Here is a 24,991-nt window from a genome sequence, read left to right as displayed (position 1 = left end):
GGAAACGCGACAAGCTCGCCCTCTGCTTTCTCTTCTTCGATCACCCAAAGATGCGAGGGCCGACACTCTGGCGGAGCAGATCGCTACAGCCTCTCAGGCCGTATGTTTGTGGTGACTGTATTTCGAGATCGGGGCTGCGTCGTTCCTCGCAGAATGCCGTGGCAGGGAGCAACGACGCTTTAAAGTCATGGGACGAACAGGCTCAGAAGACACGCGCCGGCGACAGAAAGAGCTTGTTGACGGTATTGGAAGAGCGTGGTTATGTCAAGGATCTGGCAGGCGACCGCAATGCCCTCGACAAACTGCTCACCGACAAGCGCATCGGCGCCTACTCTGGCATAGACCCTACCGCTCCCTCACTGCATCTTGGTCACCTCCTCCCCATGATGGTCCTGTTCTGGATGTACATACATGGCCACAAGGCCGTCTCCATCATCGGAGGTGCCACTGCAAAGATTGGCGATCCTACCGGCCGCTTGATCAGCAGACAAGAGATGGACAGAAACACAAGATCCTCGAATCTTGTCTCGTTGCACAATTGCGTGAGGGGCATGTGGAAGAGTGTCGAGAGATATGCTGAGAGACATGGCTACCCGAAAGACAAGGCCTGGAGCAAGAGTATACAGAACAATTCCGTCTGGTTGGGCAAGCTGAATATCATCGATTTCTTGTCTGATGCTGGTACCGTCGCTAGAATGGGCGCTATGCTTGGTAGAGATACGTGAGTCTTGATTGTGATACACCCTCCGTTCTGACAGCATGCTGACTTCGGCAGTGTCAAGAACAAGATGGCTCAAGGTGATGGCATGTCTTATGCCGAGTTTACCTATCCTCTTCTACAGGCCTATGACTGGTGGCATTTGTATCAATCAGGTGTTCAAGTCCAGATCGGTGGCTCTGATCAGTACGGAAACATTGTCGCTGGCATTGATCTCATCAAACATTTGACTCCTAGACCGTCGACTTCACCCGAGACCAAGCAGTTGTCTGGTCCATTCGGTCTGACTGTCCCCCTTTTGACCACTGCTGCCGGTGCCAAGTTTGGCAAGAGTGCCGGAAATGCAATCTGGCTCGACAAGACCATGACCAGTCCTTTTGAGCTGTATGGTTTCCTTGTACGATCTGCTGATGCTGACGTCGAGCGCTACCTGAAACTCTTCACCTTCCTTCCTCTGGAGCATATCGCTGCTGTCATGACTGAGCACGAAGCCGATCCCAGCCAGCGCAAAGCTCAGCATCTCCTAGCACGCGAAGTCGTCGATCTAGTCCATGGTACCGAAGAGGCTCAGAATACCCAGAACCAACACACTTTCTCGCGCCGACCAAACTTGCAGTCCTTGCAAGCCGAAGCCGAGAACAGCAAGGATAGTCTCAACCGTCTCTATCTCCCCCAAAGTCTAGTCCAAGGCAAGCAACCAGCACGCATTCTGTATCATGCTGGCCTAGCCAAGAGCAATAGCGATGGTACCCGCATGGTCAACTCTGGAGGTGCCTACATTGGAAGTCAAACCAGCGAACAAGAGGCAGCAACTGAGGGCGAGCTCAAGTTCCGATCATTGAAAGGTGTCACGTCTTCCGTCATTACAGAGATGATGGAGAAGAGCAACGTGTTAGTCCTCAGAACGGGCAAATGGAACGTCAAGCTCGTCGAAGTCATCAGTGATGCTGAGTTCGAGCAGAAGGGCCTCAGCGCGCCTGGTTGGGAAGAGTTCAAGGAAGCAAGAGATGCGTCGTCGTCCTAGTACACTTTGCCCTCTTGCTGTGTAACACTATGTAAGATTATAGCAACCCATGTTGTCCACTATGAGTAGGTACACTTCCATTCTCTTGCGAAAATGGTCATGTCCGACTGGCGAATGTACCCCCTCCAGCAAAACAAACAAACCACATGTGATTCCTACTAAAACTGCAAAAAGCCAGAGCCGAAGGCTCTGGGAAAACTCCTCGACAATTGTTCCTTAATCTAAATCACCAGATGACGGACATCTGGCTGCGATTCGCAATTAAGACTACACGACGGAACTCTTGGAGTGGTTTTGGTTAGCCGAATCATGAGTGTAAGCCGTTACACCACACAGCGGATTGCTGTAAGGAAACAAATCTGGTTGAATTATATGACCTCAGTGATTGGGGGCTCGGGTTCGACTCTGGAGGTGAGCTTGCTCTCTTTTCGCAGTCGCTGTTCTATGGCTGACTCTCAATGGTTTAGAGGCTCTTCTTGATCATGTAGAAGGTCTTGACGCTGTCTCTTCTTCAGAGAGCTCTTAAGTCGGGGACACATTTGTTGGAAGATACTGTCAACAAACACGCGAATTGGAAAGAGCGATACAGCTCCTTCTGTTTGGTGTCGCCGAGGATCAAAACGTGGTACAGAAAGTCGGAAGGTGCAGGTCGACTATTTCCTGCCACAGCGCGACCCACCTTCTCGATCTGTTCAAGATAGCACCTTCTCCTCAATCACTCTCCAAACAAAGACGCGTCCCAAGCGAATACGCCTAGCAACCACTGGACTTGTTCGGAAGTTGCTATGCGCATCTATCACAATTCCGCATTTCCATGTCTCATTCCTGTTTGATTCAAAAGCGAACTTCATCAGACAAGACACGATTTTCATCTTGCCATCCTGGCGCATTCGCTATGGCGCAAGTCAAGATTCTGAAGAGAGCTCATAACGCTGTTCAGTGTTCGAGTTGCAAACAGCGCTATGACATGATCGAGCCATTGGACGAACATCTAGAGACATCCTCGACGGGACGCCGCATCTGTCCCAAGACTAGGGCACCAGCTTTGATTGTTTGTGTCGATTGTGAACGCGACTTTACCAGCGTTCAACAACACGAACAACATATTCAGGACTCTTTCTCGCACAACCCAGGCCTCTCCAAGCCTACTGGCCGATCTGTGTATGTTGGTCGATTGCCAGCTAACGTCACAGAGCGAGGCCTTGTAAACATCTTGTTCGACGGTTTCATTGTGTAAGTGGCCCGGGTTCAAGACAACTGCTTCAACAAAGAAACGAAGCTGACAAGTGACAGTGAAACAACTTCGATGCGCACCCACTGTCCACACTCAGATAACTTTACCTTCGTCAACTTGACAACACCCGCGGAAGCCTATCGTGCTACGAGAGAACTTCACAACAAACATTTCCTTGACCAAAGAGTGACTGTCTATCTTCAACGCCCTAAGGAACCAAACACTTCTCAGCCTAAAGGCCGTCAAGCGCGCTCCCGCATCACCAGCATGAGTCCTTCCATGTACGGTGTGGGTCCCGGCAAGGAGAACATCGAAATGCAGCCTTCCGCCATGCAGCAACCACCAGGCAAGCCAGTCTATGTGCATTCCACCCTCCCGCCATTCGACCCTCGTCGACCTGCTTTCTCCTTCGTTCCCAGCCCTACTATCGTCCACAACCAACACTACCCGACCATCCCTCCCATCCCGTATGTCAACTACGGACAACCCCATCCGATGCCACAATTCATTCAATCTCAGATCAACCACAATCTCGCCAATCATCCTCCACCCGGATTTGTCTCTGGAGGCTTTCTCTCTACAACCCAGCCTCCTGCAACAAACACCTCACAACGTGTCTCACGCCCCCAGCGTGCTCGACGTCAGAAGTTCCCACCCTCCTACGACGGTGCCTCGGATCCTCGTCCCGACTCATCGGAAACAGTTGCTAGTATTGATACAAAGCTCACCGACATGTCAGTATTCACCGATGGCAGTCGTGACTTCGATGTTCCTAGCCAGCAGCCTTCTGCCTCTTTAAATTCAGACTGTCGACCCTCTGTTGACCAGACTTGGCCGACGCTTGTTTCGTCTGACCCTGTGCCTGAAGCTAGGACTTGGACGTCGTTCAGTGATGATGAGCTCGAGGATGCTTACCAGGCTCTTGAGAAGCACTGCCATGACGCCGATACCCTTGTTTCAGCTGGCTACAACGTCACCCATCCTGTCATGCCTCCCAAGTTCGAGATCAAGGCCAAAGTCAAGTGTCGATCCTGTCGCACCTCTCGCCAACGACTCGATCGTCTGATTGCAGAGTCTGGCAAGAAGGGCTGTTCAGTCGCCCGTAACGGCAAGCACAACTTCCCTGGCATCACCCACCTCACTACACGCTACGAAGGCTTTGAACATCCACCTGAACATTGTCCAGCCACGTCCAAGCGCAGAGCTATCGCACTTGATTGCGAGATGGCCGGCGGTTGGAATGGTGATGGCTTTGTTGATCAGGTTATTCAATTGACCGCCATCGACTATCTGACCGGCGAAGTCTTGATCTCGAGTCTCGTAAAGCCCACTCTTGACATTCAGCAATGGCGCACCAACATCCACGGTGTCAGTCCACGCATGATGTTCCAGGCTATCCATGATGGCACGGCCTTGAGTAGCGTCACACATGCCCGCGATGTCTTGTTCTCCCTCGTGGACAAAAACACCATCCTGGTCGGACATGCCCTGAACTACGACCTCAATGTCTTGAAAATCGCCCACAATCGCTGTGTTGACTCAGAGATACTCGCAAAGCTGGCCATCAACCGCAACAGACAAGGCGGTACTGCACTGAAGAAGGTGTGCGAATCACTCATGGGCTTGGGCGTGCAGAGGAAGGCGACCCACTCTTGCCTGGAAGACTCCTTCGCAGCCAGGGAGGCCGTCATCTACATGATCTCACATCCTAAAGTGCTTGCTGAATGGGCCAAGGCCAAGCAGGTGATCATCGACGAAGAAGATGCCAAGAGAGACGCAGCAAGAAAAGTCAAGGAAGAGGCCAAGGAAGAAGCTAAGAAGAAGGCCGCCGCCGAAGCCGGAGCTCAGCAGGAGGGAGAGGATGCAAAAGCACCTTCTGTTCTCACTCTGGCGATGCCAGCATTAGTCCCTACACCCCTCGACGAGATCGCAGATGAACTACAGATGGAGAGAGGTCCTTCTGCCGGCAAGAAGCGCAAAGGAGGTATGTGGACTGTGATCAACAGCGAAGAGTAGCAGCAGCGTTTGGCTCTCTCTGCATCCTGAGCACTGGAGAAAAGAAGAGATGAGCACTTTTTTGTAACAATAGCTTGGCTTTTTGAGTCGTCTTTGTGCTAGACTCGTGAACATGAAATCAATTTCTTTTGCTGACCTCCAAGCATGTCCAAGGTGACCCTGTCCTGGCTCCTTTGCTGACCGTATCACCCTGTTCCAAATCTCGAAGTCAACGTGACGACCCTGTCTCTAGTCTAGATACTCTATACACCCACAGTGTGGATAACTGCGACCTACTAGATACCCCGAGTAACTCGTGAATGTATCCTCCATAAGCTGCGAAAGGTAACCATTATACCCATTCTATCATGAACTCGAGTGTCTTCCGCATTCAAGACAGTCCATTTTCCCATCGAAGCATTTCAAAATCGCAAAAATGGATATCACGCAACGACGACGTCAGCTTCCAGCTTAATATTGCAGATGTAGCTAGCTCGGATTACTAAGATCTATATCGTACAGTTGCCCGAGAATCAACACTTGTCGTGGTCTCGCAATATCGATATCAATGGTTTCATACCATGTAAATGGTATAACCCTGATCGGAAAAAAAAAAAAAGGAAGATCAAAAGGGAGAATAAATGGATAATCAATGACGAAAAAAAGGAGAAAAAACCATCCGATCAGCCTAGAAAAGTTCAAGTAGGAGGATTTGAAGAACATGATACTCATTTTTTGTGTATAACCCGCTCCGATTGTGAATAAGAACGTAAAAAAGCCCAATAAGTGTAAGAAGAACCTAAAACCACCAAACCCCGAATAATCCTGAAACCAAAAGAACCGAGCCAAGTAGAGGAAGAGAGAAAGAAGTATCGTAGGGAAGAGAGGGAGGTTCAGTGGGTATATCAAGCAAGTCTGTGGTCCTCCTGATCTTCACTACCGACATCACTGCCGACATCCGTCCAGCTACCGGGGGTCAAGACACCTTCTGGCTCGCTCTCGTCACCGCTGTCAACACTTTCGACCTCGGAAAAGTCGATCAGACTCATTTCGCTGGCTGCGACGCTAGCAGGGGCGGAGGCGAAGTCGTCGGTTGTGGAAGAGGCGGAGGAAAAGGAGATGGCGTCGCGTTCGATTTCGGGAGATGAGAAGGTGGCGGTGGTGGGAGTGTGTTGGGGTAGAGGTGTTTGGGAGTGTTGTTGAGGAGAGGTGACAGAGGCTTCGGCGGCTTCGTGGACGGGATCGTAGGGTGGGATAACCATGTGGCTGGGGAAGGGTGCTGGGACAGCACGACGTGTAGCTAGGTTAGGCGAGAGGGTGTACAGCTCGTCGGCATCGAATTCGGAAGTAGGCACGGAGATCGGTGGGTCAGGTGTGAGGTTGATGAGTTGTTCGGACTCTTGTTCCTTCTGCCTCATCTTCTCGACATCGGCGAGACTGGCAGCTACGGCGGCGGCAAAGTCCATCTCGCGCTGCTCTTGCTCTAGGGCGCGAGCTTGACGAGCGGCCTCTTCGCTTTCTGCTAAGCTGATAGACATGGCGCGGACCAACTGCTCTTCATAGCTGAGATTGTCAGGAACGGACTCTTCCGGGTCTGAGACAGGAATCTGTCGTATCGAAGGCTCCTTCTGCGTGACAGACAATTTACGGACGCTGTTGGTGTCTTCGATGGCAATCTTGGGTGGTACTGGAGGCTTCGGTGTCGGTGAGCGTGAGTCTAATGTGCCTGAGAGTTCGAATTCGTCGCCGAAGGGGTTTGCGTAGCGAGAGCCGGTGTTGAAGGCTGTCTCCATGACGGCCTCTTGGATGGGGATGCTTCGAAGAGATTTTGGCTCGTCAGTGGGCACTGACGGAAGGTCGAGAGTTTTCTCGTTGAACTCTTCCTCTTCCTGTTGCGAGTCTTGCGAGTCCTTCTCGTTCATCTTCAGCGACCCGTCGACGTTCACCAGTTGGTCAAAGGTTGGCGAAGGAGGTGTCTTCTCCGATAGGTCCGATGTGCTCCTCCTCATCTTCTGTCTCTCTTTCAGGTCCAGCATCTCTTGATTTCTCTTGGCCAAATACTCTCTACCCAGCCGTCTTCTTTCCTCGGCTTCATCGGGGCTCTGCGGGCCATGACTTGTCCTGTTTCGTCTGCTGATCGAGTCGTCTGTTGTTTCTCTTCCAGTGGCTCTGGCGACGGCGTTCGCTGTTCCTGCAGCCTCTTCTCGAGTTTGGTTTGGTAGGCGTCCCTCATAGGCAAATGCTTCCGCCTCGCGTCGGGTCTGGGGATCAAGTGAATCCCCAAAGGTGCGGAGGAATTCCGTTATCTTGCGTCGTTGATCTTCCACCCATTCTTTGACTTGAGGATTTTCGTACACCGCTATTCCGACGGCGGCGAGTATAGACAGGGAGATTAAAATCCCTAGAAGTCATGTCAGAAATTGTCGCGTGAACATGTATGAAGCTCTTCGCGCAGCTGACAGAAGCATGGGGTGATCGCGACACTGATGTACTGAGAACACGACCAAGGACCAGAGAAAGAAAGAGAACAAGAAGCAGGACATGGAAACATTATCGCGGTCAAACCAAAACACGAGAAAGAAAGACCGATGGGAACAAAAAGAGAATCACATACCCTTTGCCAGCGGTGCAGGCATGGTGGTGATGTGCGGCTGATGTGGCGAGTAGCGACCGACTCGACTCCTTCCTAAGAAATTGCAGACTTCACAAAAGGATGCTTTTCGAGCAAGAAATGGCACAAAATCACAGGTTTCGTCTTTTTGAAGAAAGTGGGATCAAGAGAGGTCTACAAGGCAAGTAGGCAGCTACATAGATGTGCTTGGAAGCTACGAGCCGCACGCGCCAAAAGCTGCCTTTGATTCGGATGTGGGGGAGGCAAACTCACTCGACTCGAGCAAGTTCCATGTGATTGTACTCAGAACTAACAATGCCCATTACTCAGCCACATACTTGCACAGCCACAGAGTACAATGTTCAGCAAGCCATTCATGTCACCAAAGTAAAGAAATCTATTGTAGATCAAGATCCACCCTAAATGTAGAAAGACGCTATGAAATAGTTAAAGGTTCGAAAAAATCCAACAGAAAAGAGACTATCAAGGTTGATGATCCTCGTACATCTTCCTTTGTGCTTTCTTCTCTTCCGTATCGTGACGAACGCACCACAGACTCCAAGCAATACCTAGAATACTGGCAACAAGAGTGATTGTGTATGCCTGAGAATAGCAAGCCTTGCCATCGTTGCAAATGCGGTGATGTCCATCGGCTGAACCTGAGTGGCTGTCCAAGATTGCACCATATGCCGTGTTGAAAATGTTGCCCGAGATGACAGGCGACATAGTCATGGCTCCCCAGTTGATACCGAGTCCTGCGGCACCGAACGCGTCTGCAACGAGCGCAGGGAACACACCAAATAGCGCACCGTAGCCAAGTCCTGTAACGCTGGAGAGCAGATACAAGTGAGTCGGGTTCTCAATCGTGAGGCCAAAGACCTGAGCGAGAGTAAAGATGAGTGACGAGGCCACAAGCGACCAGTAGCGGGATGAGTGCAGACGCTTGACCACGAAATCTGATCCGATACCAGACGACAATCGGCCAAAGAAGGATCCAATGGAGAGAATAGCGACATGCATCAACTGTCGAGATTGAATAAAGTCATGACTTGCATTTTCATCGTAGTGGTGCCAGAGCGTCTTGGCCTGCAGAAATGATTAGTACTTCTTTGAACCAATATGGTCGGATGCACTCTCACGTTGTTTCCAATGTTGCTAACGAAAGGTCAGTCACGGCGTGTAAAGTCAAGGAAGAGGGCAACATACTTGATGGTCATCAGACCAACTCCACATAATAAGCCAAGCAGAATAAACAAGTTCCAAAACGCAGGGCTCTTTGCGAGTGCCCATCCTGTGATATCTTTCTTGTGTGAGCCACGCATTTGGGTTGTCTGGGACTCGTCCACAGGGGTTTCCTCAGCACGGGAGACGAGGGAGGTAGTCTCATCTGGTTGGGCAGTTTGAGTGCCTGAAGAGATGAGCTGGGTGCCGTCTCACGACTGGAACGCAAGAGTAAAGCAGGGATAGGGTGTTGATGTAACGCAAGAGATAGGGAGACTTACTGGGTTCGCCAGGGAGACTTGATCTACTTCCATCTCTACTGTGACTCGCCGACTGAAGATCGTGCGAGTTCTTTCTGATACGTGCCGGCCGCCCTTCATCCTCAGTAGGTACGGCTTGGTATGGGGATGCAGGAGGCATCAACTTCATGAAGAAACTGCCAACAAAGACCATGCAAAAGGTACCGATAGCCAGCATCAGTAAATAGTCTCCAGTGTCGTTAGGGAAAGCGAAGCTGCCAATTAGAGTGAAGACAAAGGCGCTGAGACCGAAGCCACTCAAAGGGAAGGCGGTGGCCGTTCCTCTGTGATGCGGCCAATTTGTTGCAGACACCTTGATGGAGCCAGCAAAAGCACAGCAACTTCCCATGCCAGTCAAAAAGCCGAAGAAACACAAAGCCGAGAAGCTCATAGATCCAGCACCCTTCTGGTAGGCCGAGTAAAGTGGGAAATAGCCACAGGCCAGGGAGACGGCACCAATAAGGATAGCCCATCGAGGACCTTTTGTGTCGATCAAGATACCAAAAGGAATCCCCGAGGCATACATGCCAATGTTACCAGCGCTGCCCTGTTGTGTCTCAGCTAAGCCCTTGCGATTCTTGTCCGGTGTCGTCGCTTACGATAAGGTTGCTTTGCGTAGCAGATAGCTTCATGCGCTCGGCATATTGAGGAGCCCATGCTGAGTACGCGTACTGGTAATCGGGTCAGGAGGGGGAGAGTAGAATCGGAGTCGCGTACTAACGTTTGTTCCACTACCAAGGGTTAGATAAGGTCACATTGGGTATGAAAGCAGATAGGAGATCAAGGAGCAGCAAACATACCAAGCGAGAGCTATGCCAGTGGCAGCGATGACGGAGATAATTCGCGACTTGTAATGCGCCCTCTCATCGTGGTCTTGCATGGCGTACGGCGACTGGAATAATAGCAGAGAAACGGTATAGTATTATTGAAGCATATGTCGAGGCTTAAGGAGAGATAGCGAAAGTGGGATTCGGTATGGAGTCGAGTAGGGTATGGTCGCGGAGAGACAAGTATGGTCGATTGATGGCCGGAAGATTGATGTGTTAAACAGGAGACAGAGGAAAGGAAGAATAACAGGATCGAGCACGCCTTCAGGTCAACAAGACACACACAATTCGGGCAGCTCCAGAGATGGCAGGAGCGAAGGCAGGTCGGCCTATCATGACGGGCTCCCTAGAAAGGCAGTCGCTATCGCGTCCTCCGCGTCACCGTCGGCAATCGATTCCGAGCCAAGATCCCCGGACTCCCGCACAACGTGCAGCCAGGCGACCCACTTTCCTTCGACACCACCAACCTGCGACTGGTATCCGTACCGTACTCGACTTTCTGATACAACACCACTTGCCATGGGAGCCCTTCTGTCGCTGCCACTGTTGGCCATCCCCTCGGTTGGGTCGGTGAGTTGCCCTTCTATCACGGGTTCGCGCCCCCTTCATGTCTAACGCGCCATACAGCTCATGACCTTCGCCGCCAGTTGCTGTGGAGCTGCCACATGCTCGGCCGTCTGCAGTGCTGCCGGAAAATGCAACAATAGCATGGCTACACGTATCGCCTACGCCGTCATCCTCTTGCTCAATTCGTTGCTGTCCTGGATCATGCTCACCGACTGGGCCGTCAAGAAACTCCAACACGTTCTGCTCGATTTCGCCACAATCTCCTGCAACGGCAAGGCCTGTTATGGCTTCACTGCTGTTCACCGTATCAACTTTGCTCTCGGCTTCTTCCATTTCATCATGGCTCTGCTGCTTATTGGCGTCAAAAACACCCGCGACAAGAGATCGGCTGTTCAAAATGGTTTCTGGGGGCCCAAGTTGATTGCCTGGATTGGTCTCATTGTCATCTCCTTCCTGATTCCTGACGGCTTCTTCATTGTCTGGGGCAATTACGTCGCTCTGGTCGGAGCTGTTCTGTTCCTGCTCTTGGGACTCGTCCTTCTGGTAGACCTGGCGCATAGTTGGGCCGAGTACTGTCTGGAAAAGGTTGAAACTACCGATTCTCAGTTCTGGAAGTCGCTTCTCATCGGCTCGACCCTGACCATGTACCTCGGATCTATCGTCATGACCATTCTCATGTACATCTTCTTCGCCGGCTCGGGATGCTCCATGAACCAGGCTGCAATCACCGTCAACTTGATCTGCCTGTTGATCATCTCTGTCATCAGTGTTCACCCGATGATTCAGGAGTCCAACCCTCGCGCTGGTCTGGCTCAAGCCGCCCTTGTCTGTGTGTACTGCACCTACCTGACTCTGTCGGCTGTCGCCATGGAGCCTGATGACCACCAGTGCAACCCTCTGGTTCGTGCTCGTGGTGCCCGCAGAACTACCGTCATCATGGGTGCAATCCTCACCTTCTTGACTGTGGCCTACACTACTACTCGCGCTGCCACTTATGGCCTGGCTATGGGCACAGGTAAGCCCGGTGGCTACCACCAAGTTGGCGAAGGCGACCACGAGCACGGTCTTGTCGCAACTCAGCCTTCATCTCGCCGCGAGATGCGCGCCGAAGCTCTTCGTGCAGCTGTGGCTTCTGGCTCTCTCCCCTCCTCAGCTCTCGACGAATCCGACGACGACAGCGATGATGATGACGAGTACCCCGGTGCTCACCCTCGCGACGACGAGAAGAACGCCACCCAATACAACTACACACTCTTCCACATCATTTTCCTGCTTTCCACAGCATGGGTTGCAACACTGCTGACCCAAAACGTCGGAGGCGATTCGTTGATCGAGAAGGGCGATTTCGTGCCTGTGGGACGTACTTACTGGGCTTCTTGGGTCAAGATTGTCAGCTCATGGGTGTGCTACGGCATGTTTGGTTGGACACTTGTGGCGCCTGTTGTGCTCCCCGAACGCTTTGATTATTAGAATATCGAGTGTGTACAAGTAAGATTGGAAGAAGATACCCCCCTTGGCTATTTTTATGCAAGAATTTGTTCTGTGTTACGTATTTTTGTAATTTCCACTGTAGAATTAACATACTTGATTTGATCTGCCTCGCCTCGCGTCAGTTGTGTTCCAACTACTGCATCCTTTGGGATTGGCTTTGTGTTTCGTTATCATGACTTGGATTGCTCCCTTGTGGCCGGCCTTCCTTCAAATTCCAGCCGAGAAAAGACAAAAGAAAGAAGAAAAGCCCTTTCGTTTGTGTGACCATGTCATCGAGTTCCCTTCGAGCCTTTTCGTGGAACGCTGATCGTGTTTTGTGGTTTCGAATGTCGTGGCCTGAAGGAGGATCGTTGCCTTTTCCATGCATTGCTTGTGTCCCCACTGCTCTTCTTGGGTTTGGTTCTTGTTGATGAGTTCCGAGATTTGAGCTTGATGCTGAGAGGCGTCGAGGTGATAGATAGCCTGAGGGTGATCGAGAGTAAGAGATGTCGCCATGACCGTACCATCACAGTCTGGCCTATCTCTCCCTCACACCTAATATCTATATCTAGTCGAATAATCCTTAGGACTAACAACCAAACCTCTACCCTTCTTCGCACCCCTATAAATAGTCTCGATGATATCAATCAACTCCTGCTTATCCTCAAGCACCCAATTCAATTTGTTGTTGTTTCCCGTTCCGAAATCACACATCATGTGCTTGTTGCGGAAGAAGAACATGATGGTCATGGGATCGTAGAGTTCGTACATTTGGTTGAAATCGGGGACTTGGTCGAGGTCGCAGACGTAGATGACGGCGAAGTTTTTGACGCGGTCGGCGATGCGGTACAGGACTTCGTCTTGGCGCATGCAGTCTTTGTCCCAGTCGCGGCCGAAGCGGATCACGACTAGGCGGTCTTCTTCTGACATGATGGCTTGGTCGACGTGCCAGCCGCTGGCGAGATGGGGGAGGACGACGGAACCCATGGTTGTTGTTGAGATGTGTGTGTGTGTGTGTGTGTGTGTGTGTGTGTGTGTGTGTGTGTGTGTGTGTGTGTGTGTGTGTGTGTGTGTGTGTGGAGATTGTGTGGTGAGGGAAGGTTGAGAGTCTAGGCGACAGCGACGGATGCGTGAGTGTGAGTGTGAGAGGCGTTTGCGAAGGTCGCTTTGATCCGTGTGCGTGTGAGGATGGGCGCGCTGTTGTGTATAAGTTGTGTTGTTAAGTGAAGGCCACGACTGAAGTGACAAGATCCGCTCGAGAGTCGCAAGTTTGTGTGTTCGGATGAGTCGGGGCTGGGATGGCTGCCTGGAGTAGAGGAGGAAGAGACGCTTCGTGGAAGAATCCAGAATGACGATTTCTATACCAAGCGGGGATGCCCAACCCAACCACCAAGGTCCTTCACTCAAATAATAATGATAATGCAATAGTTCGCCCGGAAGCTGGCACAATGGATGGAATAGGGGAATGATCAACAAAGTCATAAGTTAAGTGCAATGGTATTGTACACTAGAAATATAAACTGCTTTTCATGTCTTCAAGCCACAGCGCATCTAGAATTTGAAGGTGCACGGCACTACTCGTCATCACCCTCCTCGACACTGGCTGCCATGATACGCTGCCTGGCCTGTCCCTCTGAGGTCTGCGCTCCCGAAGTGCCCTCAGCAGTGGGCTGCATGATGGGTGCCGAGATGTCCTCCTTGTGCACATGTCCGTCGTGTCCGTGTCCATCGTCCAGGATCTCTTGAACCCTCTCTCCCATCTCTGCAAGCTTCTCACCGCCGCTCTTTGCCAGACGCTTGGCCTCTCTCTTTGCCTTCTTTTGATCCTTCTTCAACTTCTTGTCATCTGCAGTTTCCTGCCATCCCCACACTGGGCGGAAAGAGTCGAAGAAGCCGACATCCTCGAAGAGGTTGGGGTAGAGCCAGAGACCAGGAGGAACAGTAAACATGGTGACGAGGAACAGAATCAATCTGAAAATGGCCATGGCGAAGAAGAGACCCAGCAGGCCCAAACATGCCATCGAGAGGTACCAGACGCCAATGCGCATCTTGTAGGGCCAGACTGGGAAGAAGACAATGGCGAGAATAAGCGCCAGAGCTCCACCAGCATAAAGCTTCGTCTTCCATTGTGGGCCCTCGTACAGCCAGACGTAGTGGAATTCGTCGCGAGCCTCTTGCTGCTGCTCAACCTTGACGTTCCAGAGACCCTTGACTCTCTTCTTCTTTTGCTGTTCAGCGGGTGCTTCGATTTTGGAGACGCGAAGGGCGAGAAGGGAGAGCGGGAGCAGTTTGAATGTGTTCTCGGCGCTGGCGCGATCGGTGACGGGAGGTAGCAGAGGGTTCTTTGCGCGAGCCTTTTCGTAGGCGGCTGACTCGAGGGCGCGAATCGCACGCTTGACTGGAAGATGGTGTCAGACTTGATACAGAACAACTAGAGAAGCTCTGAGCCTACCTTTGAACATATCCTTGCGCTTCTCCTGGAAGACACAAGTGCGTACTTTGAGGTCCTGGCTCTGGAGGAATGTGGCTACGGCAATGGCCTCGGGCTTGGGAGGACCAGGAGTGATGGGCTGTTGCTGCTGTTGTTGCTGCTGCATTTGCTGTTGTTGCATTTGTTGTGCACGCATCTGCTGCTGCATCTGGTGTTGGCGCATGGCTTGGGCCTTGAGTTGTTCGACGTATTGCGGCACCGTCATGCCAGCCTTTTGCGCCTCAATAGCGAGTTGACGCTGCATGGCCTGGATCTGCTCGGGGGTAGGTTGCTGGCCAGGCTGAAGTCCTGCGGGCATCAAGTTGATTTGTGGTTGGCCAGGCTGGCCGGGTTGTAGTTGTTGGCCTTCCTGCTGCTGCGGCGGCTGCGGTGATTGAGGTGGTGTCGACATGGTGAGATGTGGAGTGAGATGGCAGTGGGAGTCACTAATATCTAGCACTGTTCACTGGTGTGTAAGAGGGTCGGCGTGGGGGAAGGAGCAAAAGTTGAGTCAGTTCCTCGAGTACAGAAAGTCGGCCGTTGTCCTCTCTGGCTCCGTGTCATCAGCGACATCTGAGACGCGAGACGCTCCTTCCGCAGCTTGCTTCACTTAGGTGGTCCATGCACTCGACTTCCCTTCTCGGCTGTAGCCGCACACAATCATTCGCTTGGCGCACCTCTGCATTTTCTTCCACCATCAAACGCTCTCTTCCCTTCCCTTTCTCTCTTTGCGACGATCAACAACGACGACGACAATCATACCTTCGGGCCCCCTTCAATTTTCCCAAAAGAGACCGACTACCTTACGTACTAGCCATGCGTAAGTATCGTCCTTTTGATCTGGCAGCTTGCGAAGCGCCTGGCTGATGTAAAATTCCCTGTAGCTCCCAAGATGGACCCCAACGAGATCAAGGTGATCCACCTTAGGGCCACCGGTGGTGAAGTCGGTGCTTCATCCGCCCTTGCCCCCAAGATTGGTCCCCTCGGTCTCTCGCCCAAGAAGGTCGGTGAAGATATCGCCAAGGCCACCGGCGACTGGAAGGGTCTTCGCGTCACCGTGAAGCTCACCATCCAAAACCGTCAAGCCGCCGTCTCGGTCGTCCCCTCCGCCTCTTCGCTCGTCATCAAGGCCCTCAAGGAGCCTCCTCGTGACCGCAAGAAGGAGAAGAACATCAAGCACACCAAGTCGGTCCCTCTTGATGAGATCATCAACATCGCCCGCACCATGCGCTTCAAGTCCATGGCCAAGGACCTCAAGGGTACCGTCAAGGAGATCCTCGGTACCGCCTTCTCCACTGGTTGCCAGGTTGATGGCCGCAGCCCCAAGGACGTCTCCGACGACATCGAGTCTGGCGAGATCGAGAGTGAGTTTTGCGCCCTTCTTTCTTGCTTTGGACTTTTGCTAACAATATCTCGCAGTCCCTGAGGAGTAAACTGTCTACTATGTAGCACTCTAACGGAACCCTTTACGCGCTCAAAAGTTTTGCGCTTTCTTCAGTGATACCCCCAACGATTTTTCTACTTTCTCCCATGGTGCCTCATGCTGTGCTTGCTTCCCTTTTCTTTCTCTCCTCATCTTCCTCCAACACTCAGTTTGCCAACACTCTGGACTCTACCCATATTTGCCGTGGTTTAGCCCTATTTTGGTGCAAACAAGATGTATCTTGTCCTACTACTCACCGGGATGTCTCCTCTTCGGAGCGTGGGCATACTGGTCCATGTTTAAGGTCAATATCTCTTCGTTTCGTACACCTTTTAGCATAGCTCAATCAAATCTGCGGTCATGCTACTCTCAATCACACATGCAGTGATCTGCAATACATGATAATACTGTTGCCTGCACTCTGCGCCTCATTCGTCTACAGTTTTGTGGCTGCGTGCAACTCGGCTCCTTCTTGTGTCTTGATCATTTCCCTGTATCCCGCATGGCGGCTGTCGTGCTGAAGAGGCAGTCGTCGGATCGCCAGTCGCTTCAGGATCGAGTATCAACACGCGGCCCAAAGAAAGCATGGCTACAGCGTTGGTATGACCCGTCTGCACGACGCGAATTCCACCAAGCACCAGCGCCAGGGATCATGCGTGATCATGCAAGCCACAAAGGCTCTAGTCTCGTCTATCAACCTCAGTTTAACAAAGCAGACCAAACTAATCCCACCAGACCAGTTCCTCTGACGCTGACAGGACGAGAAACTGCGCTTTGAAACAGGCCAGCTCACCGGTAAGCAGCGCTTTGAAACGAAACACGTCCGGTCGACAGGATGTTCGACTTGTTCAGCTAGTAGCTTTGGACAGGCGCTCGGGGGAGCCTCGATTGAATGAGAATGTGAGTGCCACACGGGCCGTTTGGTTGGCGCATCCCACGCCGATCCCAAGCCCTGGGGCTCTGATTCGTGCCTCTCTCCATACAAAGACTCCACTGCAGTCGTATCTATGAATTGCACATGCCCGCTCCCTGCCGAGCACGCCCCATCGCGTTGCTTCCTTCGCTCGTTTGTTTATAAGGAAAGATTGTTGGCCCGTTGAAAAGCGCCTTTTCTTGCTCCTCTCCTTTTCCCCAAGCGCTGCAGATACCTGGCTGCATCGACAGGCGGCGGGCAGCAGCCATTCCTCATCCTTTGGTTCCGAAGCACCCCGTCCATCTTTATCTTGCGTGACATATCTGCACTCCTTCCCGGATCCAGTCACACGTCTCCATTAGAGGGTCCCCGTCGGTATCGCGCATACATAACCTGCAGTTGTCCTCATCTAGGCTTCGTTCTCTTTTCCTCCTCCCTGGAACCCTTGAATCCGGTCTGTCAGCTCCGAGTCAGTGTTGGGACCACAATTCATCAGCCCTTGCGTCGACGGTATAACCCACGCCATCTCTCGCCCTCCGCTCCCCCGGATCGCTGTTTCGACGTCTACATGTCGTGTGCCGCCTAGCATAATCGTCGCGTTGTTACAAGAGTTATTGTTGGAACGTTGGTCCGAAGCCTCTCTCTGCCCGTGTACATGAATGGCAATGTCGTGCCTTATCTCGAATACATTTCGCAAAGGCATAGGCACAGGTGCACTTCGGTGAAAGCCTCTCGAGGCACACTGTGCTTTTAGATATCCCAACGACCTTGTCATTCACGCCTAACATGGACATAGCCATGTCGCCGCGTTCTCGACTCCCTCGGACCTCATCCTATGATCACCACTCCCAGCAATATCACGACGACTACTTCTCATCTCGTTCCCGCAGCGCCCAGTTCGCACAGCCCCTCAGAAGTCCGTACGATGGCTCGACACCACGACCAGTGTCGTCCGAAAACATGTTGCGGAGGAAGACACCCAATGGAACCCTCAACGGTGCATACGAAAGCAGCAGTCTTGGGCTACAACCGACAAAGCACATGCTTCTTCACCGGCACGATAGCACCCATAATTACGGTCAGGTGCCTCAGATGATGCACATGGACTCTGTGCTCAACCAGCAAGCCATTCCGCCATCACGATACATGAATCCGCCTCCACATCCTTTCTATGGTCAGTCTATACCAAGTGTCATGCAGCCGCCGTTCCAGCATCTAGGTCCAACGGCGTCAGGTATTGACGGTCGTGGCCTTTACGGCCCTTATTGGAATGATGGCACTTATGTTCCATATCGCCCTGCCGCCGTCAGAGATCCGCGTTTCTACCCACAACATAACAGCCAGTACCCAGCGCATGATTTTGTGAATCCTTGGAACGCTCCCGGGCCAGTTCTTACGTATCCTGCGTCCTCACATGTATGGCCTTCATACGATAGTAGTTTGCCAACCGTGTACCCCTCGTTTTCTGGTGTGCACAGTATGCCTTATACCCCCGACTTCACCCCCAACTTTGGTCCTTCCCCCGCAAACGCTCAACAGCGTGAGCAGGCATACAACTGGGCACTTCAAACCTACCGCGAACTATTGGTGTATATTCAGCAAGTGCGCAAGTCTAGTCGACAGCCCTCATCACCGTACCAGGCCTCTTCTCCTGGTCCAAAGTTTTACCCGAAGCCTCCAAAGTTTTCTGGGGCTCTTTCCTCGATCCCTTCTGCCGATTCGACAAGCTCTCATTCGATACGAAAGAATTCTATCTCGTCGCCATATGGAAACACTTACCCATACGGCCCAAGCCCATACGCCATGCATTCTTCAACGCCTTTGCCTTCTCCCGGAGCCATGGTTCCACCCATAGCTACACCTCTGTCGCCTGATGTTTCACCGCCGACCCGAGCTGCCAGTGCCTTGACTTTGATTACAAAATTTTGCAACGAGACTTCCTGGCAATGGGCTGACGGTATACATCTTGCCGGATGTATCGCGTACGGCCTTGGGTGTTATCAGAAAGCCGAGGACTTTTATCTCAAAGTCCTGTGTCTTGAGTCACGGCATATCGAGGCAATGTCGAATCTAGCTGCAACACTGGTAGCTCTGGAACGCAAGAATGAGGCTGAGGAGTATTGGATGAAGGTTGTTAAATTTGCACCCAACTACTTTGAGGCAGTTGAACATCTAGTAGGTCTACTTTGCAGCACCTCGCGAGGAAAAGAAGCCATCAAAGTCATTGAATTTGTCGAAAGATCATTACGGAACTCCAGATCTCGTGAGCCACAAAAGGCTTCTGATCACCACAGTGAGTTGTCCTCTAATGACAGTCGTTCGTCCTGTGTTTCCGACAAATCCGATCCTCCGATTTACGATTTTGAAGCAGACGGCGAGTTTCTACGTGAACCTTCAAGTCCCAAGGAGCCTGGCTTCGGTTCAAGCGGATACTCTATCCCTGGAGCTGACAACGGACGCATGCTTGCATTAGTTCATGCGAAGGGCAACATGCTATACACATTGGGCGACAACAACGGTGCAGCCAAAGCTTTCGAAGATGCGGTGCTGGTCGCAACCGGTCGTTCCTTCTCGGGCATCGCTCAGCTTGTTACTCATGTCCTCTCCGTTATCTCTGTATCTGGTCGTCCAAGTGTCGAAAACGTCGAGCCTGTACTCTTGTATCCCGAGCAGGCTGCGAATACAGCTCGTTTGTGCTTCCCAGATCATGGAGAACTGGCTGGTCTGCGATACATACCCGCTTCACCTTCAAGCCCTGCTAAGAGCGCCGCAGTCGCGATAGCGAGCAACTCCCTTCTATCACTTGCCAAGATCTTTCAAGATGGTATGGGCAAAAACGTCCAAGGCGCTGGTGGAAAACCAATGGTGTCTGGCGTGAGGGAAATTCTCGCGCTCTACTACCTTTCGCTGTCATTGCAGCCCAGCCCGTCTACCGCTAACAACGTGGGCATCCTCCTGGCTAGCGTTCAGCAGTCCGTCCAACCAGCAATGGCTTTTGTCAGTTCTCCCGTTTTCAAACAGGACATTCCCGGTGTGCATCCTGGAAGCGGCATAGCACTCGCTCTCGCATACTACAACTACGGTCTTATGCTCGACTCCAGACATGCTCACCTGTATACAAATCTTGGCAGCCTTCTGAAGGACATCGGTCAACTTGATGCAGCCATCGAGATGTATAGAAGGGCTATCCAATGTGACGGTAAATTCGATATCGCTTTAGCAAATCTTGCAAATGCCGTCAAAGATAAGGGCAAGATTGCCGAAGCGATCGAATACTACAAGCGAGCCGTCGACGTGAACCCTGACTTTGCTGAAGCCGTATGCGGTCTGGCGAATGCACTCAATTCGGTCTGCTCATGGCAAGCAAGAGGAGGCATTGCCACAGATGGTGGAAAGCGCGACCGCTGGCACGTGGATCAAAACGGCATGTTGCTGAGCGCAGCACTTTCTACACCTTCAAGTACTGGCTGGATCAACCGCGTCGTTCATATTGTTGAGAAACAGCTTACAGAAGGAGAGGGCTGGGGCCGTGGAACATTAACGCCGGCCATCATCGACTCTCTGATTCAGCAAACCAGAGATTTCGACAATGACACGCAGGGATTTGCGAACGATGAACGACGTCTTCGACAGATGATCGCAAGCTGGTCTGGCCAGAAATGGGAAGGCGCGCGTTGCATCAAGCTCATTGAACGTCTAACGAGACGCATCAGCTGGCACTGGTACCAAGACAAGTATGTGCGGAAAAAGGGTACAAGGTCAAGTTATCTGAGGCCTCGGCTTCCCACGGCCCTCAATGTCCCAAACGCACCTACAGTTTTGCCCTTCCACACCTTTACTTGCCCAGTGTCCGCAAAGCAGGTCCGCCTCATCTCAGAACGTAATGGTTATCGCATTTCGACTTTGACATTGCGCATGCCTTGGCTGCCCGCTAACGTATATCCTCCGCCATCCCCTCCGTCCCCAGAGCTCAAGGTTGGCTACGTTTCATCAGATTTCAACAACCATCCATTGGCTCATCTCATGCAATCAATCTTTGGCTTGCACGATCAGCGACGAGTCGAGGCTTTCTGCTATGCCACCACTGCCTCAGACAATTCACCCTACCGGCGAAAGATTGAAGAGGAGTCGCCGAATTTCCATGATGTGAGCAGTTGGACAACTGAGCGCCTCATCAACCAGATTGTATCGGATGGGATTCATATCCTTGTTAACCTCAATGGATACACAAGAGGTGCCCGTAACGAGGTATTCGCTGCGCGCCCGGCCCCAATCCAAATGGCTTTCATGGGATTCGCTGGTACCTTGGGAGCTGAATGGTGCGACTATCTTCTTGCCGACGATACTGCCGTACCACCTTCTGCTCTTCGACCATGGCGACGAAATCTTGATGTTCAAGACCGAGTGATCCACGAAGCAGAAAGCGAAGAGGGTGACTGGGTATACGGAGAAAACCTCGTGTACTGCCGGGATACGTTCTTCTGTTGCGACCATCGACAAAGTGCACCAGATTCTGGAGAATGCAGGTTGACGTGGGAAGATCAGCAAATACAACGATGGAAGATGAGAAAAGAAATATTTCCAGCCCTTGCTGACGATGTTGTCATCTTTGGAAACTTCAATCAGCTTTACAAAATCGAGCCTACCACGTTCCGTACCTGGCTTCGTATACTGGCTCAAGTCCCAAACAGCATCTTATGGCTTCTGCGATTCCCAGACGTGGGCGAGATGCACCTCAAGCGCACTGCTGAGGCATGGGCTGGACCCAATGTGGCCGCTCGTCTTGTATTCACTGATGTGGCGCCCAAGCATCTACACATCAGCCGTGCTCGAGTTTGCGACCTCTTCTTGGACACTCCCGAGTGCAATGCGCACACCACGGCCGCCGATTGTCTCTGGAGTGGCACGCCTCTACTCACATTGCCACGCTATGAGTACAAGATGTGCAGTCGCATGGCAGCCTCGATTCTGAAAGGCGCTCTGCCCAAGTCACCAGTCGACGTCCGTGAGGCTGCCGAAAGAGACTTGATCGCATCATCCGACACGGAATATGAAGAGGTAGCTATTCGGCTGGGCAAAGGACTCATTTATCCGAAGTCAGGACCTGATGTAGGCAAGGGTGGAGGAAGACTAGTCGAGCTCCGGAAGATCTTGACCGAGTCAAGATGGACTTCCGCTTTGTTCGACACTGCGCGATGGACTCGCGACCTTGAGGATGCGTATGATGAAGCGTGGAGACGTTGGGTTGCTGGTGAAGGTGGCGACATCTGGCTGAAAGATGTTCCTCGTGGCGGTCATAGGATACAAGAAGTTTGATTGAGATTGCTACTTCCTTGTTCTTGTCTATTTAGTTCGTGGTTCTCTCTCGTTTTTGGGAGCGTCGGCGTTGCATAGGTCCTGAAGACACATTTGCATTATGACTTAGCGGTTACTTCCTCATAAGCACGCATTCAATTCCCCTTTCCTTTGCAACTCACACGATGTTCGAATTTTTGAATCTCCGAGCCACGATAGCTCTTTCTCAGAAGTGGTCTGCTCTGAAGCACGTGGATCTGGAACAACGGATAACCAGTCGCGCCTACCGCCGAAGTATCCTATCTGACTTGTGGGGTCCTCAACTCCAACAACCTCACATCCATCGTCCATTTCGCCAATAATTTGCTGAGGACCATCCATTGTCACAACGTAGTCACTCTCCGAAAGTAATCTGTCATCCATCAGGAGCAAGACTCCTGGGTTCACCGTCGTCAAGACCAACAACGGATGTCTTCAAAGCCGTGTGATGCTTTACTTTCGACCACCAGAGTCGTCGACACGACTTCAAAGTATCATCTGGGAGTGTCGCTCCGAAGAGCGAGCCATCTATCCCCGTTCAACGGTGCTTCGTGTGTACTTTACGCAGAGCATATTCAGTAGTCACAGGATGTTCTCTCAAGGTTCTACTCCCTCGATGTTGTTTCCAAATTCTCCTCATGCATGCTTTTCTAATCCATGCTTCATACTTACACTAAGGTTTCCAAGGGCAATCTCGTACGTAGGACTGCTCTTCCGTTCGTCGTACATCGCATAGATGTGTGATTCCCTTTGCAGGATACACCATTTTCTATTACCCTGTCAACCAGCCGTACCTCGAGTACGTAGTACGGAGAGAAGTTATTTCCAAATTCCTCAAGATCTTCCCTTCGCAACACGAATGACCCTGTCTCTGCGCTGATCAAAACCATCTCGCATACTCGCACCCCAAAAGATCAAATCGTGTGGCGAGTATCGTTCCAACGGTCACAACGATTTCCTTGCCAAGCAAGGAAAGCCTCAGGTTACATTTGTCTCAGCATACCACTTTTTTACCATCCCCAAGCCTCCTTTCACACACATCAAATCTTGGATCACCGAGCACCGGTGTCAAGCCGTAACCCTACCTTCGATAAGCAGTTTGGATGTTTCCGCCATGTCTCTGTTCTTCCCATCGCCTCTCGCAAACACAACCTCTACTCCTAACGAAAAAGACGTTTCGACATAACTCTATATTAGACTTCCGCAACGTCAAACGACTACATATCGATTTTTTCCCTCGGCGATCGGATTTTTTGTCTCTTTTTTTTCCATTCGTCACGAGTTGCAAGGTGAGGATGGATGACCTGGATCAATTGGGGTCACTGCAGATCTTGTACTGTTTTCGAGGACATGTTGCGAGGAAACGGTAGTTTGGGATCCTAGATATAGATTCTAGATAGATCGACAATTTTGATATACATATGATATTGTTCCTAGATTTCTTTCCATAGCAACAATGAGGACTTTGACGACGTCACACCAGAGATGGGTGAGAGAGAGGCTTACCTCGATGATCCAAGCCACCATGGCACTTTTTTTTCCAAATACTTCTTTCTTGCGAAGATGGTCAGTTAAGCGAATGGGAAGACTTTTAGCCTGCACAAATGATTTCTATTTGAGACCTTTTAAGGAGATGGAAAAACGTGGTAGAGAAGCCTTGACAGGTAAGTGTTTAGGCTCTTTACGCCGTACCAGCGATCGGGGTTATGGAAATTCCAGGGTAGCGAGAACCGGGGACCTCTTGCGGCGGGAGTGGCCGGCATGGTGATGTGTTTCTACTATATCGAAAGCCAAAAAGACTATGGTCATGTTTTACAATGTCAGGGCATATACGTGTAGATGGTATGACTCTGATTCTCGTGGGTCTAGACCGGACAGTTGAAGAATCAATGTTTCAGAGAACAATTGATATCGCTAATTCGCATCAAGGTATTTTTTTCTTTGCCTGTAGTATCGGAAGATCGTCCGCGGTGGGATAGAGCGAGAGAGGGTGAGTGAGCGAGAGTTCTGGTGAGTGTGCCAATGGTTTGCAGATCAGTCGTGTTGTCTCGCCGACTTCGACAGTCTTCAGTAGTTCTTTACTTGATGATCGTATACTGGAGACGGTCGTGATGTGGACTGCAGACTTCATATAGAGATCTGCTCCGGATGTCGATGGATGTCGATGGGTGCTGATCTATATCGATGAACGACATCAGGGCAGATAAAACTTTGCGTCATACTGTCAATCGCTCCATGATGTGCAACAGAAGCAGCTTTCGCAGAATGCGGTCACCTGGTTTCCTTGTGAGCTTCCAGGCGTCGCCAGGGTTGCTACAGTGTCGACATCGTCAAGGCGGCTAGTAGGTTAGTGACTTGAGTGTAGTGACGAAGTATCCGATGTCTCCAGACTCCACAGGTCTTTAGAGATCATATCTGAAACTCGGTATTCAAATATGGAGTTGACGTCTGATTCGCGGTTGGATGCTTACAGAGTGACGTTCCACGTGCCATTGACAAGACATGTGCTCTGGTGCAACGCCAAAGGGTACGAAACAGTGTACCTTCGTACCTTGCCCTGTTCCTCGATCCCGATGTATTGAGAAGCGAGTTCTGTCCGGCGTCACAGTGATCTGTTCAAGCTAGGTTTGTCCCATGGCACGCGAATCGACCCCAAGCACGTACTCAGTCACATTGAGAACAGACGTGAGCTGAACCCTGGGCCGAGTCACAAAAAAAGTGACAAAAGATGTGGCGACCTGGAGAACGAAGTAGACAGAAGTATCTCATCCTGCATGGTCGTTTTTCTCCGATCAGATCTTGCCGCTTAGTTGAGCCCTGAGATGGATTTTGACACTCCGTCGCGTCTTGTGAATACTGTAGCTGCCAGATAGAGCTTCGGCCGC

General features: G+C 51.4%; 10 protein-coding genes across 10 annotated transcripts; 6 read left to right on the top strand and 4 right to left on the bottom strand.

Annotated features, from left to right (window-relative positions):
* Nucleotides 1-50: 50 nt before the first annotated feature.
* On the top strand, nt 51-1,742 carry M438DRAFT_280186 (tyrosyl-tRNA synthetase; the record flags this gene model as incomplete). The annotated part of the gene is made up of 2 exons (XM_029901152.1): nt 51-721; nt 776-1,742. 2 exons carry the CDS (start codon nt 51-53, stop codon nt 1,740-1,742), a joined length of 1,638 nt encoding a protein of 545 aa, XP_029757338.1.
* Nucleotides 1,743-2,637: 895 nt separating this feature from the next.
* M438DRAFT_280152 (uncharacterized protein) lies at nt 2,638-4,992 on the top strand (the record flags this gene model as incomplete). The annotated part of the gene is made up of 2 exons (XM_029901148.1): nt 2,638-2,975; nt 3,036-4,992. The coding sequence occupies 2 exons, from the start codon at nt 2,638-2,640 to the stop codon at nt 4,990-4,992; spliced, it is 2,295 nt and encodes a 764-aa protein (XP_029757337.1).
* An 814-nt stretch (nt 4,993-5,806) lies between these two features.
* Nucleotides 5,807-7,934, bottom strand: M438DRAFT_97922 (uncharacterized protein). Its single transcript, XM_029910449.1, has 3 exons — nt 7,586-7,934; nt 6,613-7,372; nt 5,807-6,534 (listed from the first exon to the last, which is right to left on the bottom strand). Exons 1-3 carry the CDS (start codon nt 7,605-7,607, stop codon nt 5,877-5,879), a joined length of 1,440 nt encoding a protein of 479 aa, XP_029757336.1. The 5' UTR covers nt 7,608-7,934; the 3' UTR covers nt 5,807-5,876.
* On the bottom strand, nt 7,900-9,987 carry M438DRAFT_348240 (putative MFS transporter). Its single transcript, XM_029906095.1, has 7 exons — nt 9,903-9,987; nt 9,824-9,833; nt 9,702-9,773; nt 9,085-9,649; nt 8,789-8,882; nt 8,722-8,737; nt 7,900-8,668 (listed from the first exon to the last, which is right to left on the bottom strand). Exons 1-7 carry the CDS (start codon nt 9,980-9,982, stop codon nt 8,066-8,068), a joined length of 1,440 nt encoding a protein of 479 aa, XP_029757335.1. The 5' UTR covers nt 9,983-9,987; the 3' UTR covers nt 7,900-8,065.
* Nucleotides 9,988-10,448: 461 nt separating this feature from the next.
* Nucleotides 10,449-11,966, top strand: M438DRAFT_280135 (TMS membrane protein/tumor differentially expressed protein; the record flags this gene model as incomplete). The annotated part of the gene is made up of 2 exons (XM_029901146.1): nt 10,449-10,499; nt 10,557-11,966. The coding sequence occupies 2 exons, from the start codon at nt 10,449-10,451 to the stop codon at nt 11,964-11,966; spliced, it is 1,461 nt and encodes a 486-aa protein (XP_029757334.1).
* A 555-nt stretch (nt 11,967-12,521) lies between these two features.
* M438DRAFT_338243 (mitosis protein dim1) lies at nt 12,522-12,953 on the bottom strand (the record flags this gene model as incomplete). Its single annotated transcript, XM_029904097.1, has 1 exon — nt 12,522-12,953. The coding sequence occupies one exon, from the start codon at nt 12,951-12,953 to the stop codon at nt 12,522-12,524; it is 432 nt and encodes a 143-aa protein (XP_029757333.1).
* A 587-nt stretch (nt 12,954-13,540) lies between these two features.
* On the bottom strand, nt 13,541-14,755 carry M438DRAFT_280087 (translocation protein; the record flags this gene model as incomplete). Its single annotated transcript, XM_029901140.1, has 2 exons — nt 13,541-14,364; nt 14,419-14,755. 2 exons carry the CDS (start codon nt 14,753-14,755, stop codon nt 13,541-13,543), a joined length of 1,161 nt encoding a protein of 386 aa, XP_029757332.1.
* A 460-nt stretch (nt 14,756-15,215) lies between these two features.
* M438DRAFT_348235 (uncharacterized protein) lies at nt 15,216-16,236 on the top strand. Its single transcript, XM_029906094.1, has 3 exons — nt 15,216-15,256; nt 15,321-15,800; nt 15,856-16,236. Exons 1-3 carry the CDS (start codon nt 15,253-15,255, stop codon nt 15,867-15,869), a joined length of 498 nt encoding a protein of 165 aa, XP_029757331.1. The 5' UTR covers nt 15,216-15,252; the 3' UTR covers nt 15,870-16,236.
* A 1,637-nt stretch (nt 16,237-17,873) lies between these two features.
* Nucleotides 17,874-22,088, top strand: M438DRAFT_280039 (TPR-like protein; the record flags this gene model as incomplete). The annotated part of the gene is made up of 1 exon (XM_029901137.1): nt 17,874-22,088. One exon carries the CDS (start codon nt 17,874-17,876, stop codon nt 22,086-22,088), a length of 4,215 nt encoding a protein of 1,404 aa, XP_029757330.1.
* Nucleotides 22,089-22,980: 892 nt separating this feature from the next.
* M438DRAFT_97614 (uncharacterized protein) lies at nt 22,981-23,512 on the top strand. The gene has a single exon (XM_029910448.1). It carries the CDS (start codon nt 23,210-23,212, stop codon nt 23,474-23,476), a length of 267 nt encoding a protein of 88 aa, XP_029757329.1. The 5' UTR covers nt 22,981-23,209; the 3' UTR covers nt 23,477-23,512.
* The last annotated feature ends 1,479 nt before the right edge of the window (nt 23,513-24,991 follow it).

Source organism: Aureobasidium pullulans (genome assembly GCF_000721785.1).
Source record: "Aureobasidium pullulans EXF-150 unplaced genomic scaffold scaffold_20, whole genome shotgun sequence".
Taxonomy (NCBI): Eukaryota; Fungi; Ascomycota; class Dothideomycetes; order Dothideales; family Saccotheciaceae; genus Aureobasidium; species Aureobasidium pullulans.
This window is presented reverse-complemented; position numbering and strand designations above follow the sequence as displayed.